We start from the raw sequence: 19070 nt of genomic DNA on the forward strand, positions 1-19070 counted from the left end.
ATCCATAAAATAAAGGGGGCGGGGCATTACACTTAGTAGAAGCTGTCAGTTTCCCCAGATGCGTTGTGGCGAATCCCAGTCCGGAATTATACATTCACGGCCTGACAAATATTTTCTTTCTGATCCCAGATTGTTAAAATTAGCATTGCATCAATCAAAGGGCTCCCATTTTTAAAAAATGCCGCCTCCACGGGGTTACAACTCTTTATGTGGAGCATTTGCGTGATGAGTATCTGTGAGCGAGGACCTTGGCAAAGGCTCGAAGTCTCGACCCCCCCCCCTCCCCCCACTTTGCCGCTAAATGGCTAATGGCAAATGAAACCGGAGCCGCAATGGCCGCCGAGCCGGCTCGTACGCCGAGCGTGCGTGGAAGTGGAACTAACACGTGTACACATTCAAAGCAGATCAAACAGCAAGGTTTGCATGTGTTAATAACACGCTGTTAAATCTTAACATGCCCTGCATATGGAGTACCCCCTCCCTCTTTGCCCCCATGCGCACCTGTGAGCACACCATCTTTCTCTCCCTCGTTCATCCAAATGAATAAAAATGAGCGACCTAGCCAGTACAGTAACGCAACACCTCTAGCTCCCGGTGGTGTCAATATGACATAGATCGGGGAATGGCTGAAACTCATTACGACACGGTTGTTCTAATGACCTTACTTCTGGGAGGGAAAATAAAATTAACCTAAAACAGTTGACTCTACCAATGGGGTCGTGCAAATCAGACCGCTATGTCAAAGTCGCACAACATTCGGGATTACAAACTGATGGAAACTGACTTTGCATGGTTTGCGTATTTAACCCTTTCAAGGACAGTGGTCACTCCAGTGGACATTTTATCAGGTTACAGGTTATCATTGTTTGTGCATAAAAGGGTTAAAACCCTCAATTGGTACATAAAAAAATACTTTGAAAAAGCAAATTGATGGTCAACTTGGGTCAAGACATTGTTAGTTTCTGTCTCACCATTTCATCAAACGACGCTCAGATTTCAAGACCTCTTGATTGAGGAGCTCAAAAGAAGGGTCGATGAGTGGGAGGCGGTACTTGTTCTCGATAGTGATTTAGTGAGTCATTTTGTCCTCTAAAGGCGATACATGGTCGTAGGGTCTTGTCTCTCTTTTTTTTTTTGTCCCCAAAGAAAAATCCAGACTCAAAAGGAGAGGAGGAGGAACGGAGGAGTGATTTTGTTCGACAACTCGACATGCAGTCAACTGCAAACGTTGCGGCGGGAGTGGGGAAAGCACGGCTGCTTTGAAGTGCCTTCGCATTTCTTCCTGCCCTCTTCTGCCCATCACCTGAAGGTCTTTCAAAGGGGTGAAGCCTACGGTCCAGCGACTGCGATAAAAGCCCGCAGTATAAACAGCCACTGAGTTAATTATTCAAACCAGCGGGGGGGGGCGGAGAGGTTTGGGATGCCTGGCACGCAAGTCTATGCAGAGTTTCCTCAGAGACGGCGTGGGGCTGCTCTGCTCCATAAGCACTAGACTGTATGTTCAAGAAAAGCGAAGATGACCACGTCTTTGGTGCGATGATGGGCCTCATGCCAACATCAGACTACACGAACGTCGTGTCTCGTAGCCGATTTTTGAGATGTCAATTCGCAACGTAACCCAGCTAGCGTGCCATCCATAACCATCGCGTTCCAGAGGCCTCACGACCACCACAACAAAAGTATGGCACATCTGAATTTTTGTTGTTCACGCCGCATAGTGCGACAGGAAGACAGTGCCCTCCTAGTTATGGCGAGAGACAATCGTAATGTGGTGTAGAGTAGTTCAAAAGTGACGTGAACAAAAGGGGAAGTATTGGAAAGTCGACGTAGCATTTCAACTCATGCTACCTTTTGCTAACGGCAACGCCAGTAGCCGATTAGCAAACGTGGTGTCATGAAACAAATTTGCTCCCATATAGTGACTCCAGCTGCTTATTCCGCCTCCCCGATGGACTGAATCTTGACAGAAGCACGCGATGATCGGGCGGGTCTTTTCGGTAACGGTCTTGTAGACTGACATCTCGCCTGCTCCAAAACACAGAATGAAATTTATCTGGTCGTCAAACAGCGCGAGCGTGGTGAGTGACAAAAAAAAGTCATGTAGTCTGACAGGGCCATTAGTCATCGTTGTGTCACTTTCACCCCCGTGCCGCCTTGACTTTACAGACGGGAAGAGCTGACTTTTTTTTTTTTGCGCTTTCACTATGACATACAGTAAGTGTCAAGAAAAGCTTTTGAGCGCATTATTGAGCACTTTACTCGAAGTACACCACGTGTCCGTGCTGCCAGGAAATGCGGCCAATGTACTTTTTGTGAAGTGTTGGAAGAACCTGGAATTGATGCGTTCCATCCAGCATATTCGAGGATCAGAAAAGAATTGACACCGTGCAGGAACCGTAAAATCGGGCAATCTTGGTCTTGGCTCTTTTGATGCTTATCCATCAGCAAGACTATTCCCGGTACCCGTTTATTGTCCATTCCACACTTTTTATGTTGAAGAGCATTTGACTTGCGTCAAGTATTTTTCCTCCAAAATTCTAGAAAAATATTCTAACTTGTTTTTATTACGAGTTCTATAGGCATAGCTAATGTAGACACCGATCGTTTTGAGCCTACCTTACAGTAGGAAATCTTGCCAAATGCACAATGTCAACATTTCCTGTTCTTTTGGCCAATTATTTTGTTTAATCCTTTCAAGGATAGCGGTTACTAGAGTGGACAGCTATTCAAATGTTGTTTTCTCTTATATTAATTCATCTTAAGATCACAGTTGTGCATCAATGACTACAATGGACCCTTATGAGTCTTGCCATCCAAGGTGATTTTTTTTTTTTTTCATGCCTGAAGACTAATTTTAAAAAATCCAGATGTAGCATATCATTATTTATGCGTAGTCCTCATTTAGTTATTCCTACAGCAAAGCCGCAAATTCAACAGTATTTGACTATGAACTGGCAACAAAGTAAACATGCGTGCTACTGTCAGCGTAGCCCGTTGCTGTTGGCTGTCGTACTCCTTCAGCTCTGCTCTATTTGCGACTGCTTAAAATCTTTCCCATGTCTAACCAGTTGGATTGTTGTCGGCCAAATTTGGATGCGAAAGACTCAGCAAACCCACCTAAATGTGGTGTTTTTTTTTTTTTTTTTTGTCGAAACAATCCCACTCTCATGCGATTAGCATCATCGAGTGGGAACACGCTGGGGATTGACAGTGTGGCAAAACAAGGTTGTATGTGGGAAGGCAGGACAAAACAGAAACATCCTCGCTTTCTCCTCATGTGGTTTGTGTGGCTCTTTGCAAGTCGAATGAATCCCTGCTGCCTTCACCGCACAAACCCACCACTTAGGAGTGGGGGAAGAAAAGAGGGGAAAGCTGCGGGGGTGCACAAAGAGGGAAAATATTCCAACCCGGTGGTGGTCCAGCTGCTCAGTGACTGTCGCTTCAAGAAGAAGATGAAGAAAACGACGACGACGGGGCGTTGAAGCTGGTGAGTCGGCGGTGGGAGGAGGTGAGGAAGAACCAGGTGGATTGGGAGATAGAGGGTGGGTGAACAGATGTTTGCGTGGAAGGAAGTGGCGCTAGTATGAAGGATCCCAAAGAAACAGATGTTGCGGCTGGTAGCAGCGTTCCGCTGGTGTGCAGACACTGATTCTTAACCCGTCTCCAGTGCGCACGCCGTACTCATTAAAATGCTCCCGCCGGGTCCTGTTGGAGGTTGTTTGCCGTTTGTTTGCTCTCGATACCCCTTGACTTGTCTCATGGCAGTTGTCAGAGTTTTGGGAGGGCCGGAGTCATGGTGTCGCCTCAAGTCAGCGATTCCCAGCCAGTGTGATGTGAGCGATCGGCGGGTGTGCCACGGGAAAATATCCAGTTTCACTTAACTCACTCACCCATGTGAAATATAGGCGGCCTGGTGGTCCAGTGGTTAGCACGCCGACTGCGGTCGTGGGTTCGATCCCAGCTCCAGCCCTGCTGTGTGGAGTTTGCATGTTCTCCCCGTGGCTGCGTGGGTTTTCTCCGGGTACTCCAGTTTTCTCCCACATTCCAAAAACATGAACGGCAGGCTTATTGAACACTCTAAATTGTCCCTCGGTGTATGTGTGAGCGCAGATGGTTTTTCGTCTCTGTGTGCCCTGCGATTGGCTGGCAACCGGTTCAGGGTGTCCTTTGCCTACTGCCCGAAGACGGCTGGGATAGGCTCCAGCACACCCCGCGATACTTGTGAGGATAAAGCGGATTGGAAAATGGATGGATATAAAATCTCTCTCTCTCTCTCTCTCTCTATTTTTTTTTTGCGGGTGAGCGTGGAACACTTTCTCGTGTAGGCCGCCTGTGAAAGTCAGGTTTCTAAACCACTGACATCGCCGAACAGATCCCCGTCGATGGCGGCCTGGGATCACTTTGGATTTTGAGCTCAGCACCGCTTTTGAGTTGAAGATTAAGATTAGTCGGTGAATCTTGTCTTGTCACCCGGATTCTGATGGAGAGAAATGTCAACGTGCTGGAAGCTGGACCAATTTAGGAACCGTCTTTGCATTTTGGTGACAAGCCGGTGTTTGATGAAATCAACTCAGCTTCTACTGCTGATTAGTCTACTGACGAGTGGAACTTCTGCAGCTTTTGAATACGAATGCTTATGCATAAAACGTCAAACTACAAAGCAACGCTGTCCTGTAAGAAGTTGTGCCAGTGATATGTGGCAGGAAAGAAAGAAAATGGAGAAAACAATCTGAGCCAGTGAAATTTGTGTATTTTAGCCTTAGTGGAGTTCCTTCTTTGTCTGGTAATTTCAGTTCATCAGAAGAATGTCGGTGTGGACCGCGCCGTCTGCGCATAAACAACACCTTAGCCAACACCATTGTCAACACGTTTCACACCTCGATTGATTCAGCTGCCCTCCCACTCACGACGTCAACGCCAAATGAAAGAGAGGCCATAGATTAAGATTGACTGATTGATTCTTTATTTTTTATTTTTTTTTTTTGCTTCTGCAACATTTTTCTGCGAAGGAGTCGCACCCCCACTCCACATGATTGCTGATTGATTGCTCCCCACAACCTTTTTGTCAACAAGCGTACACAATCTTCAACGCTTTTTGGGGGCGACTCGTTCTCTCTGCTCGATGCTCCGTCAGCATTTTTTTTTTTTTTTTTTTTGCATCATTCTAATTGAGGCCAAGTAAAGCATCCTGACGTGCCCGGCTACTTTGAGGAATCCCTGCAGTAACGTGGAATTATGTCCGAATTTCAAGTTTGACATTAGACACGCATACTCGGGGTGCGTCGGTACATGTGCGCGGCTTTTTCCATACAAAATAAATTACGTTATAGACTCTGGGAAACAAGTATAATTAATCACACAGCCCAGATTTGGAAACAGCCCAGATTTGATTTCTGACCCTCAAATGTGTGTGTCACTCATGTCAACCACTAGTTCACCGTGTTTCCCTGAGAAGGGGGGCTTTCGCGGAATTTATTTTGCTTGCCAGAGTGACTTCCTCATGTCACTTTGAATAGAATCATCCAGACGTTATTAAGGCTGGCCTTCATCAGCCACCAAAGAAAACGCCGGATTTTGTCCCAAGTGATCCGCCATCGCTTTCCGGACCCCTCAATCATCAGCAAGTAGCACAGTTGAACTGCTTTAAGATTTCCTTGCCATCAAAGTGACTCAGATGACCCGAGTCAGATCTTTTTTTTTTCACCTTCCTCCCCTGCGGCGTCGGCTGTGCCTCCGTGGGAAATTTTTATGACTGCTGCCTCGCCGCCAACACTGTTCTGAGTCAGCGAAATGTTTGGCCCTTCTTAAAACATTGTTGCGATCGCTCCAGACGTGCGGCGAGCAAACCCCCTGGAGGTATTCCCCCAGACTGGCGGAGTCTGTCGGGCCTCTGTGATGTCAGGGGAACAAAACAGGCTTCGGTTCAAGTGCGTCGTCGGCTGTTATTATTAGCCTCCCAGTGTTGTCATGACTCAGCAGACTGACTGGAGCAGAATGACAAAGACGGGATTTCCGATGAATTATTATTATTATTATTTTGCACATTAGCTGGATATGAAAACAGTACTAGCGTTTCAAGCGGCTTTAAATTCTCGTAGCGGAGCTAAACCACTGTCAGTCTTTTGACAAGACACACCGCCCAGAGCTTAACTCATTCAATCGTAGCCATTTTCACGGGAGCAACCCCCTCAATCCCAGCGTTTTACTGGATTTTGACTGATCTTGCAAGGCCCACAGAATATTTGCTTCGAATGCTATATAAACATGGAACCTACCAAAATAAAGTTTTGTTTCGAACTTTTTCCATTCTTCGGCAATCGACATTACAAAATGGCTAAGTTTCGTGGAAATAGCGATTCCTGGGCAAAAAGCGGAGTAAAAGAGCTTTTTGTTAAAGCATGCATTTCAAGCACGTGAGGCACCACTGCCACCTACTGGTCGCTTTTTTACATAATTTACAATGCAAACGGCTTATTCTCATTCACAGATTGCATCAGACCCTCCTCCTCCTCTCTATGACGCAAAAAAAAAGACTTAGACGTACAAGTACGTCCTTGGTAGGCGGGGCCTAATTTTAAAAAGACGTACAAGTACGTTTTGTGGAATGAAAGAGTTAATTGCGTCGTTGAAACCTTACGCCCTGGTTAGGCGCTTCCGAGCCAGGCGCCCTTACGGTTTCCGCTCATTCATTCAAATGACTTAATATGTGGGCGACGCGTATCAGCTGAATAACCCTTTCATGAACCCCGTTAACCTGATAACATGATAATCTGTCCAATGTAGTAACCGCTGCCCCTGAAAAGGGTTAAAGATGATTTCATATTCTTGCTCGAAACATTAACAATAGTATCATAGCTTTTCCTGGATTTCCAGATTTCACAAAGAGCCAATTTGGCCTCGGTCGTTTTGGAGACCCAATAAAATGCGCGGTCCATAAATCCAGCGGGGGGTTTAAAACGCACCCTCCGACACCATACAAAAGGTTTTTACGATGCTGCCCACATGGCCTCCATTTTACGCGGTGAGTCGCCATCGCTGCTCAGGTGAAGGCGTCAAATCGTTCTTCAGCCTGATTGTCTGTTGACCAAACGAAGGTTTGTTGACGCTCGGTGTTGGCGGGTCAGACAGCTGACGATGTTCATCCGTCAGAAATTTACAACGTTCTCCTCTCGCCGGAAAGATTGAGCGCACTTTTGCTGCAACTTCGCTTCTTTTTGCAAAATTTTTTAAGCTTGACGTGTCCTCTATCTTGTCCGACCTGAATTTATTGGCCACAAATCGAGATTCCCTCGACCGTTGGAGCCAGAATCCTTGGCCCGACGTTTCCATCCCTTGTCGTCGTATTTTCCATCGTCCGGGCGACATTTCCTTCAGCGTGTTTGTGGATGTGTTCTTTTCCCAAACCCCGTAATCTAGAATGTTTTTAGGCCACGATGATAAACTACTGCACAGTCGGCGAAAGACTATAAAGATAACTGATGCGAAAATTATAACCTCCAGCTTTCTGTTTCTTGAACCCTTTCATGCCCCCTGGAACCTGACAACATGATAAGCTGTCCACTGTCGTAACCGCCGTCCCCGAAAGGGGTAAGCGCTTATTTTACACAAAGACGATTCGATATATTCTATTGCGGTGTATAATTTGAGTTTTCTATTGGTTGGCTTTCCTTTTCGCTCTTTGGCTCAAAAATCTCAACAATTTGGTGGCACCAGCGCTGTGATAAATAGATGTGCGCTTCGACGCGGCGATCCCATCTTCCCTCATTCCGCTACCGAGATGCGTCAACAACCACTTTTTGTTTTTTTTGGCTAGTATTGTAAGTATGTTCAACTTGACGTCCCCGCCCGTCTTTGTGTTCAGGAATTTATAATCGGCCTCTGAGCTGACTTTGCATGCCGTTTCTGCAGGACCCATAAAAAGGTTGGGGGGAAGGGGGCGGGGAAATTCCAACAGTATGAAAAGGGGGCGTTATGTTGACATCTTGTGTCCGCCGGAGCAACTCTACTCGCTGGACGTTGCGAGGAAGTCCGTTTTCAGATTACACCCCCAAAATTCCGATGCATCTGACAAGTTCACTCCTGACCAACAGGCCGGCGGACATAAATAGACCCAACCTTGTACACACAAACAAACACTCGCGCTCGCACTCAGTAACAGTCTCTCACTCTCGGTGATGCACTATCGACCTTGTGTGCTCCGCAGACCTTGGGCTCTCCTGTGGCCCCAACCTGCTAAGTACACACACACACACACGCGCGCGTGCGCGCACACGCACTCGCTGTGTCCACGCTGACCTTTCCAGCATCTCTAAACGAGACTTGATTTCCAATTGGAGTTAGTCTGCCGACGAACCTCTACCCTTCCATCCACTCTCCAGCCATCCTCTACTCGGCGTTAATGTGATTAGGTTCCTGCGCCTGCCTGCTGATTTGAACCCCGGCCCCGTCCCGCCTCGCCCCCGATGCTTTTGTATTCAACATTGTCTGAGATAATTCCCTGCCGTGCCCCCCCCTCCCACCCCTAAGATTCCATAACCCACTTCATCAATTCCGCTCAGTGCAGTGGACCGTCGGCTCTTCTTGTTAATCTAATCGAGCTCACTTCATATTCTTTTCCATTCTTCCTCCCACTGAGAAACATTTTTTTTTGCAATAGAAAACTGCGATATCATAGCACAACTTCGAATTTGATTTTTTTAAATTATTTTTTGGGAGCTTTTATGATACTAAGTTGTTTGTCGGCTCTTCTCTCGGAGAGGAGCGTTGACAGTGACCTCACTTGGCGACTTGGCACCAGACGGAGGCGGTCGGAGTGGACGTGCATTAGGACCGTTTGCTCGCGCGACAGGAACTCGCCTGACGCCAGACGGGGGTTTTCTGTATCGATTTATGGCAATAATCATAATTACAAAAGCAGTAAAAGTCTGTCGGGGCGACCGCTGTTGGGACTCGCAATAATATTGATGATAAATATTCACTTTGGTGGTTATCATTAAGATTCTCAAGGGTTACGGTCACTTTTGTGTTGCTGTCGTCACGCTTCATCATAGTCACTCGTTTCTATCGCCGCTCTTATGTTGTCACTTTTTCAGTCATGGCGTGACTTTTTGTGCGGCTATTGTTACTCGGTTTATCCAAGCTTTATGTGATTACGCTTTTTCTTTCATAAAGTTGCGATTCCTTTTCTTTGTCATCTTTCTGGTTCTCGTCACATTTGACTGCCGGGTTTCCATAGCACTTGGTTGGTTTTTCCTGTTCTGTGCTTATCGCTCCGTATGGTTGTCATCAGTTTTTTTTATAGTTACGATCACGCTGTCCTGGACATGGTCACTACTTGTTCTATGGTTACCATCTTTCTTGTGTTTAGTTTTGGTCACACCTTAGTGTGTTCCTCATTCCTCTTCCCTTGGGAGAGGCTCGACTGTACGTGCGTGTTTGTCTCCATGCAATTTGCATATCTCGCCCCGCGGCCCCCGCTGCCGCCTTCGACTCGTCCCGCCTGGGATGCGCGTGGCATTAAGCAGACAGTGATTGATCGGCCGTGCGATTGTTTATTTTGCCACGTCGGGCGGTGACGGATGAAGGCGGGCGCGGATCGTCGATGCACGCGCGACCGTTCGCTTTGAGACCCCCCCCCCCTTCCGAAAGTCCCCATATCACCTTATGCCGTTGAACGAGGACCGTGTGACTCCTCGAGTGAAAGCAACCCCAAATCCACACCCCCAAACCCCCCTTCCCCATCATTTCTTTGCGTAGCTCCTCCTCGGCACTGTCATTGAGAGAGGCCCCCCCCGACCTCTTATCTGGCTCCTTTTGGAGAGGGGGGGGGGGCGCCTCTTTGGGCTGCTGGACGTGTCCCAGGAGGCTTCAGGGGATGTGAAATGCCAAAGTGTGATTGGCAGGTCCTTTTGGAGCAAGAGTGGCTTTTCGGCCCGCCCCCGAGAAGGTCTTTGACCCCGGCTGTCCACCTGCTTGCCCCCGAGCCAGGAACCCCGGCAGGGCTTTATTTTGCGGACGGGCCGGGGTCATCCGGACCACCTTTTGCATAATTTGCTCTTTATAAACCAACTGAAATGATTTCGCCTGCATGCAAGAGAAAACAAAATTAGCTTCAATGGTCCGTAATGATTGCGGTCACGTTATGACTCAAAAAAAAAGTGTCATATATGCCTCGTCTCACCACTATCCCCCTCCCCCCCCCCACCCTCCCTTACCTGATCAATTTCCGCCCGCAAAACCGAAAACGAAAAAAGAGCATCATTGCAGAAGCCGAAAGTTGTCTCCGACCCGCTACGGCAGGAACAATCATTTCAGTCCAAGATGTAAACAAATGTCGCCAAACGTCAATTATTTGTTTTCTTCTTCTATGGTTTGCATCTGTTTTTTTATTTTTGTCTGCTGCTACTCTGGATATGATAACGAGAGCAGTACAGATCTTTTCAATTGAAGCGGTAAACCCTTTCATCCCTACGTCTATCTTTTGTAGTACTTGGTTTTTTTGGGGGGGTGGGGGAGGGGAGTCTTTTTCTCATGTGCGTATTCCCATCACTAAATATGGTACGAACAATAATTACAATTCGAAACGGGATGACTGACTGCCAGAAGTGAAACCGCGGTTCTCTCTCCTTCCTCCCTGCGCACAATACGGCAGTAACAATAATTCCGTTTTGACACGGTATTGGCAAGATTGCAAATTTTCATCTCCGCATCTGCCGTCTTTGTCCGTGTTTCTCGGTCTCCCCCCATTGCTAAATCTGTTAGCAACGCACGATTTATCGGCACGGCGTTTCTCATCCCTGCAGCCAACAAAGTTCGAATTGTTGCCAACTTTGCGATGTTGCCGTGAATTCCCACAAGGCTTGCTTCTCCCGTGTGCGGCCGCGAGAGCGTAGCGCCAGCGAGCGTGGCGGCGGCGGAGCCGCGGGGGCCTCGACATCGTCCAGCGCAGTCACTCATTAGCTCGCCGAGACCATTTGAGGTCAACGCTCTGTGGCGGGAGACAAAGAAGCAATTCACAACGTGCGCGCACACACACTGACAAACACTCTTACTGAAAGCAACTCACAATATACAAGCTGATATTATGAGGGATGGCGAGGCTCGTACCAGAAGCCGCGTGGATACCGACGGTTTTACTGTGCTTTGTCCTGTTCAAAAAATGGCCAAAAATCATCCGTTGTTTTGGCGTCCTTATCTTTCTCTGATGTTAGGTGTTAAAAAGAAAAAGGCTGGTATTTGCCAGTCATACAAGAGCTGGAACTGCCCAAATAATAACAGAATTAAATAAAACGTAAAGTTTGACCCAGTTCTGGAGCGCACGACGATGAAGTCATGCAGATAAAAAAAAAAAAAGTGAAGAAGAGTTTCACCACTACTGTGAGTGATGCGATAACTTGCGGTTATAGTCGTATTTACCTGCCAAACTGTTGCTTGTTGTGAAGTGAGTTGCGTTCGCTGCTGATCATATCTCCAATTTTTGCTGGCAAGCCAAAAAAAATTAACAACGAAAACAACCTGGGAACGGTTTCGCCCGTTTGTTCGCACCCTGAGCCCAACCCAAGTCCAGATGCAAACCTCAAGTCAGTCAGACAGTCCCAAGGCGAAGTCGCCCCGAGGTGTCTTCCCTCAAAAAGTGGCGAGCGTGCTTCCAATCTCACCGTGAGCGGGTCTGCCAGCCCGCAGGCTCTTCCTGTCAAGACGCGAGGTTAACGAAGGTTACGCGTTGTTTCCTGCTTCAGTCCTTCCTGTCGAGTTGGGGTGGGCATTCTCTTCTGCGCCACCTTTTTGTCATTTACTCCACCGAGAAAACGTACCGGTGACCCACATGGGATTCAAATAACGGCTAACGACATAGCGCTAACTAGCGATGCGCCCTCATCTGGGCCGCATGCATCGGCAAAAGCTGAAAGGAAGCGCTTCGTAGCCAGCCAGCGTCCCGACAAGAAGCCAGCCGTTTGTTACATTTCCCCTGCTTCCGTTTATCAGTTTTTTGGGGGGTAGCCATCTCACCTCAAAGTGGAAAAGTCTGTTAGCGTAATGTTTTTTTTTTTAGGGGGTGTAGTGCAGTTGGCACACGGCCCACATTCCCGCGCTGTGACATCCGCAAGAGTTGGAGGAAGCGGCGCAGCGCCGGTTTATTTTTAGCTCAGACGGCTTGCGTATTCACACGCACGCCCACAGACACACAAACACACACACTCCGTCGACACGAGGAAATTCTACGCTAGCATCGCAGATGACGTTAGCGGAGAACACAAATATCATAAAACCATCACTTGTCATATGTAGGGGTGCTCCGGTCAATCGGACGCCGATCGTAATCGGGTGATTTCCGTGGCAAAAGTATGTGATCATTGCTGATCAGAAAAAAGGATTGTCAGCGGCTCCTATTTCGCAGCCGGTGTGTAGTCTAGCGCCCCTCCCCCGTTTTCTTAACACTGCACGTTACACACCAAACCACCAACGGAATCAATCTCTCCGAGCATTTTCTGCACTTTCAATTGGAAGTCATGTCCTGTTTTTGGACACGAAAGGGATGGGAAGTTGGATTTGTCAATTCATCCCTCAAAAATATTGACAGATGAATTGATTATTTTAAAAGTGTTGCAACTGAACTGTCAGGCGTTATCCTTGCCACACTTGGCGTCCGGCCCCTTTTGCCATCGACTCGTCCAAACGTCTCATTTGGACGGGCAACGTCCCCACAAAGATGCAAGCTAGCTCGGCGGGTGCCTTTTGGGATTTTTTAGTTTTTTTTTTGGAGTGCTATACACTTTAGTGCGCGTCTGTGTGTGTGTTGAGGGAGGGGTGGTGGGGTTTGACGCCGCACATTAAAGACATGCACACACACCTTGAGCGCGATGAGGTCCCGGTGCTCATTAGTGAGACTCCAGCAGCTCCGATGGGAGCCGCTCGGGGTGTGTCGCGGCTGCCAGCTATGCTAGCGAAGCTCCCGTCTCTACAAACATGCGCTCGTGCACTTGAATGTGAAACTGAGCTGTGAAGTGCTCCACCCCCCCCCCATCCCCCTCATGTTTAGATAGTTTAAAAAAAAGCATTTTTAGAACAAAAAATGAATTATAATAATGCGAATAGTTATACCACACAGAGCATTATTATTTTTTTGTTTGTTTTAATTTTCTATATTTCTTTGTTGTATAGCATGTGCTTAAATCATCATTTTTCTCACTTAAATGTATAATTTGGGGGGATAAAAATGTCTTTATGGTAATTTTTAACAAACATGCTCGACTGAAACTGAACGATGGAGTGAGTTAACCTCCTCCATTGCATAAAAAAATTATGACAAAAGGCATTCATCTTTTTTTTTTATTTCGCAATTCATATTTTCAACCGAATAATTACAAAAATATGCTCAGGATGGAAAAAACTATTGTTGCAATCAGGTGAAAAAAAACCCCAGCAGGCTTTGTACAAACTGGGTGTGGCGACACGTGTCTGCCATCAACTCCGTCAAACGTTGACACCCGCCTCTGGATAATGACACCCCCCCCCCCCCCCCCCCCCCCCCCCCCCCCAACGTCCCCAAGAGTGGAGAAATCAAAATGGCAACTTGTTTTTATGCAACGCAAACGCACGACTTGTCAATATTGACACACCCTTTTCAAAGAGTTGAAAAGAATCGAGTGAGTGAATGAGGTCATAACTGCAATGGGAAAGAAAATAAAAAGGTTTCGAATGCGAATGATGTTGTTGACGACATACCTACGAGTCAAACAAAAAAACTGGGAAATAAAACTTGGCGATCACAACCCTGAATTTGAACTGTTACGAATAATTTGATTGAACAAACTCATCGACGGCAGTGGACCTTGAACCTGAGTGTTTACTGCCAGCGACGAATATGTTGATCAAGTCCCATTTTTTTTAAACAGGGCAGCCTGGAAAAGGGTCCTTGCCCAGATTGTCTGTGAAATTCAGCTAGTGTTAAACCACTGTAATGACAGATATCGGCGTTGCGTCGCTTCGGATTGGAGATCAGCACACCTTTAGAATGGAAGATAAAGATTAGGCAGTGAAGCTCAGTTTGGCCGGTCGATAATCTGGAAGAGAAACGCCAACAAGTTGGAAGTGGGGAACGGTTGAGGCAACTCTGACTTGAATGGAGTGGGTGGTCCAGTGAAACTCCTCTACAACGAAACCTACATGGGTGAAAATACCCCCTAGTGTGAAAAAATCTTCATGCATTAACACCATTCCCACTTTCCTGCCCCCCATACAACAAAAAAAACCCGTGTCTTTCCCTTTTTTTCTTTCTACACTGACTATGAAGTGTCAAATATGTGTATGCTGCTTATACTTAAGCACTATTGGAATAAAAAAAAAAGAGTACACGTACGTTTGTGTGTGCGGGTACACATACGTTTGTGTGTGTGTGTGTGTGTGTGTGTGTGTGTTAACATCTGAGATCAAATTTGCTACAGTGAAAAACCCCCTGTTGTGAAACATTTCTTGCCGCAAACATGATTTTGTTGGAGAGGAGTTTCACTGTATAAACAAAATGTGTGTCACAGTAAGTAGTAGAAAATGTGTTGCGATGGCGAGGGAAAAGGTAAAAGCATTCCACGGCGTGAAAAGCGCAGAAAAGTCGCGGACATCAGTCAGTGTTGCTCACGGTGTGTTTTATTTATTTATTTTAAAAAACCGTTGTGCACATGTCGGTAATCATTATTTTTGCTGTTGAAAACCTTTTCACAGTCTTGTTTTTGTTGCTTTTTCATTTGAAGGGTCACAAAAGCAACAGACATCACCCCCCTCAATCTTAGAAAGCGTCGTTTTCGGTGAAAACAACCCGCCCGTCCGTGTTCGCCAGCGGATGATGACGGAACAGAAACGGATCGAGTCCCTCATTTGGCGTTGACAATTATTACGTGGATATTGTTGACTTGCAGCAAGCTGGTGTGTGTGCGAGCGCGTGCGCGCAGATGGAAAAGCGGAGCAGCCCGTAAGGGTAAACAGCCTAATAGGGGGAATCTGTCGTCTGGGCTTGTTTGATGTCAAACTAATGACTTGAGGAAACGAGCTCGCGACAACAAAGCGCAATTAATGAATAATGCAGAGGTAAATGATGGGAGGATGCGAGGAAGCGCGGTCGCGACGGCCCGGCGTGCGACTCGGGCACTCGGCGGCGATGACATCCGATTTTGACGTAACGAGATAGCCCCCCACCCCCCACCCCGCCCATGTCCGAACGTCTCTTTGGAGATGTTTTCTAGCTGTCTGCCAAATGACATTATTTTAGTCTTACTTTTAATTTACTTCTTCACTAGAAATACATTGCTCAATTATTTAACAAGATTAATGAATCCATTTTACTTCCTGAGGTTATGGGCAAAAACTGCTAAATGAAAATCTTTAAAAAAAAGTCCACGTTTAAGTAATCGACGACTCTTGATCATGTCAATTCTGGGCCTGAGTGATAGCCGTCTTGCCAGAGGCTGAGCTGCGCTGTGTTTGTTTACGCCGTAGCAAATGTTGCCGCCTCAACCGCCTCTCCCATTTTGTTTTGGGCAGGACGACAGCGATGGGATCCCGTGGTCGGAGGAGCGGCTGATGCGAAAGGTGCTGTACCTGTCCCTCAAGGAGTTTCGCAGTGCGCAGAAACGCCAGCTGGACGGTCATGACGGCGGCAACCAAAACGGTAATGACTTCCTGGTCTTCCTTTGCGTTTAGCTCCGCCCGTTTACGGCAAACAAATCCGATTGTCGAGGATGCCGCATGACACTTTACAACTCGCCTCAAACCACCCCCGCTTTCAATCTTGAGGTGATGTCATGTTGCACGGCTCCCGCTGAGAAGATTTTTAGCGTGCTTCTCGGACTGTTCAAGAGGAGTGACACATTTGTTCTAACCGCTGCGTAAAAACAACAGATGATAATGGCACCAGACCGATCAAATTGACCAATTGAATTGTGGGAAAATCGGTCGTTGACCATATTTGGATGTACCTGTTTCCAGCCCAATCGCAACGATACGCAAGTGATGAGTGTCGGCTCACATTTGTGTTTTCAGCTGATCTCACAGAATGTCATCCGGCCACATTTTGTATGCCGCGTCACGCTTTTTGCAAAGGGCGTGGCCTTTGATTTGCGTCAGTCACCGTTTGTGTCTTCTTCCTCGTGCCGGGTTTCCATTCCGCATCAAAGTGGATCCGGCTTACCACTCCCATTTTCCTACCCGTCGCTCTCCGATCCTCGCCGTCCGGCGTATCTATCAGCTTCTTCCTCCGCGGAGCCTGCCCCCACCCCCCTCATCCCCCTCGCCATCGCCTCCCTCCATTTCCGCTGATGGAGGAGCTGGACGGTGGCCAGGAAGCGCAGAAGAGCCAGCTTCCAATTAGCAATCCCACCACACCCCCTCCCTCTTGCTGGTCCTCCGACTGTCGCTTTCTGTCCGATGCTACCTGGCGCTCGCTGTATTTGAAGCGCGGGTGAATCGTGTGGCAGCACCGTCGCATATGTAACGGGCAAACCGAAACGCTGCGTCGCATCACGTGATCTTTTGCAACATGCACCGTGTGTACCCTGCGCCTGTTCCCCGAAGGTAGCTGGGACAGGCTCACCAGGATAAGCGGTTTCGATAACGGACGGATGTTTCTCTCTCTCGCGCCATCTCTCTGTCACTTTCTCGATCGCCAACTGTATTGTCTCTCACCCCGTCTGTATCGATCTGTCCATCACTCTCACTCTGATATCTCCCAAGGCTCTCGACCAGTGCTTCTCAATTATTTCCTGTTACCCCCCCCCCAACAGGAAGAAAACAATTCGCGCCTCCCCAAGTCTCTGCCGCCATTGTTATGAGTACACGCCTGCATTACATTGTATCCTTATTGACATGAAAGAAAAGGAAAAAAAAAGAATGAAATATCATTCAACTTACAGCAAAGAATAACTTTCTTTACATTGTTTTTAGTCTGTAACAAAAAAGATGTTAAGTGCATCAATTTGATTCTTGAAAACTAAAATTCAATGAAATCACGAAAGAGCCGATTCAAATTCGGTCTCGCAACATTAACTCAGGAGCACAAAGTATGAAACACCTTCGTCTACAAAACAAAAATGAATCAAACAAATTGAACCCTTTCGGGGACAGCGGCCACGAGAGTGGACAGCTTCTCGTGTTATCAGGTTACAGGGTGCATGAAATCATTCAATCAAAATGTGGAAGTCGGAATCAATGGCTGCAATGAGCACGTTTTCCAGTACACAACTTTTCGAAGCGCAGTGTTTAGCCGGGACGTGTACTTGGGCTTCAGTGCAGCGACAACAGAGAAGCCCAACTCACAAAGGTCACACGTCGGAATTCACAACTTGGATGTTCAACTCGCATCTCCTCACAGATGGAAGACTCTTCTTTTGAGTGGTCTGGTCTTTATGAAATTGACTACGTCTACGTCATAACCTCACTTACCCCTTTCAGCAGGGGTGTCAAACTCAATTCACATCTTGGGCCGCATACAACCTCGGTAGATATCAAGTGGGCCTGACCATTAAAATTATACCATATTCTGCTATAAATAACCAAAATGTCACGTCTTTCTTTTGTTTTTGGTAGAGTGAAGCACAAGAACATTAGGAAAATGTTACAAAACATGTCATGAAACACCTTAGATTGATGAAATGTGCAATTGACTTTTATCATTCACATATATGCTTTGCAACTGATCCCACTGATTGTACAAAGGCGCAAAACTTGGAACAAGTAATTGGTATTGAAAAATATAGTCATGCATTTTAATATTAAACGAGATTTATAAAGAAAGGAATTTTTAAACCATTTACACATGTGCATATCAAATCTAAATGTAATCCCTGCCTAAACTTTACAAACTAAAGAAGAAACTGTGCATGAATTGCACCTTATTAAAAATATTAATTCCGTTTATTTTATGCATTTTTTCACTTTTAAATTATCCTGCGGGCCTGATCGAACCTCGTCGGTGGCCGGTTTCGGCCCGCGGGCCGTATGTTTGACACCACTGCCTTTCAGGGACAGAGGTCACTACAATGGACAGCTTATCACTAACAATCCGGTCATCATCAATGTCGCTTAGTTGAAGCGCAGTTCCACAAGAGAGCTGATTTAGTAACTTCGATGAAAAAATGTTGACGGGCGAATGCATAACCAACCCGAGCTCGGTTAGCGTTGCTTGATTTGCTCGCACGAGTTCCTCAGCCTCGTGACGGCGTCGCCGCAGCAAACATCACCAGGCGCACGCTTGGATATACATGTCACTCACCATTTGCCCTCATTGTCCTCGTATCAAGCCTCCCTTTGTTTTTCCCGTCACATGTTGTGACACCGTGCGAATCGTATGCAGCCGGCCGGGGGCGAAGGACTTCTTGAACGCCTTCTATTTGAACGCACTTCGTTTACGAGGCGTAAAAGTCCCAACATTTGGGATGAATTGTATCGAACTTATTAGCCTGATGACTACCACATGTCGGCCGAGCTAATTGCGCGTCGGCATTTGATTGCCTTTAACGGCCCTCCCCCCCTTGCTCCCAATTACGCCCGCTCCGGCATTTTCTCTCTCTCGCTCTCTCTCTCTCTCTCTCTCTCTCTCTCTCTCTCTCTCTCTCTCTCTCTCTCTCTCACATACACATTTAGCTCGTCTTTATCGAAATCATCAACAAACGAAGGCACGTTCCGCTCACGTATCATCGTGGCTTTAATGTCTCGTAGGCCCAAATGATGCTACGCTACGCGCCTCTCTGGGGAATTAGAGGGAAACGTAAGGAGGCAGCAAGCTCAGTTAAGCACGCATAAATCTGATTAGAATCAAGAGCCATCAGGATGCCACTTTGCACATCACTTCCTACCCCCCGCCCCCAATTTAGCCTCTATCATCCTTCCGGTAGGAGAATTTGGCAGGTATGTTTCACGCCTCCCTCTCTCCCTTGCCGCCGTAACATCTCCAGCGCTGCCCCTCACGCGGGCAATCATGTGCAACATGTCAAACACGTCTTCAGTAAAGCAAGAGAGGGGCTAATGAACGGGGGCCTCCGCTTGTTTGTTTGCCTTCTTCTGGGACGTCAGGCGTCACTCAC

General features: G+C 47.1%; 1 protein-coding gene across 1 annotated transcript in view; it reads left to right on the forward strand.

Annotated features, from left to right (window-relative positions):
- Positions 1-19070, forward strand: part of jarid2b (jumonji and AT-rich interaction domain containing 2b) — an 82664-nt gene that overhangs the window by 35088 nt on the left and 28506 nt on the right. Inside the window, exon 2 of the mRNA XM_019890229.1 lies at positions 15535-15661. Coding sequence (XP_019745788.1) covers positions 15535-15661 — 127 coding nt within the window. The remainder of the gene's footprint in view (positions 1-15534; positions 15662-19070) is intronic.

This window comes from Hippocampus comes, unplaced genomic scaffold (genome assembly GCF_001891065.2).
Source record: "Hippocampus comes isolate QL1 unplaced genomic scaffold, H_comes_QL1_v1.1 scaffold71, whole genome shotgun sequence".
Lineage (NCBI taxonomy): Eukaryota > Metazoa > Chordata > Actinopteri > Syngnathiformes > Syngnathidae > Hippocampus > Hippocampus comes.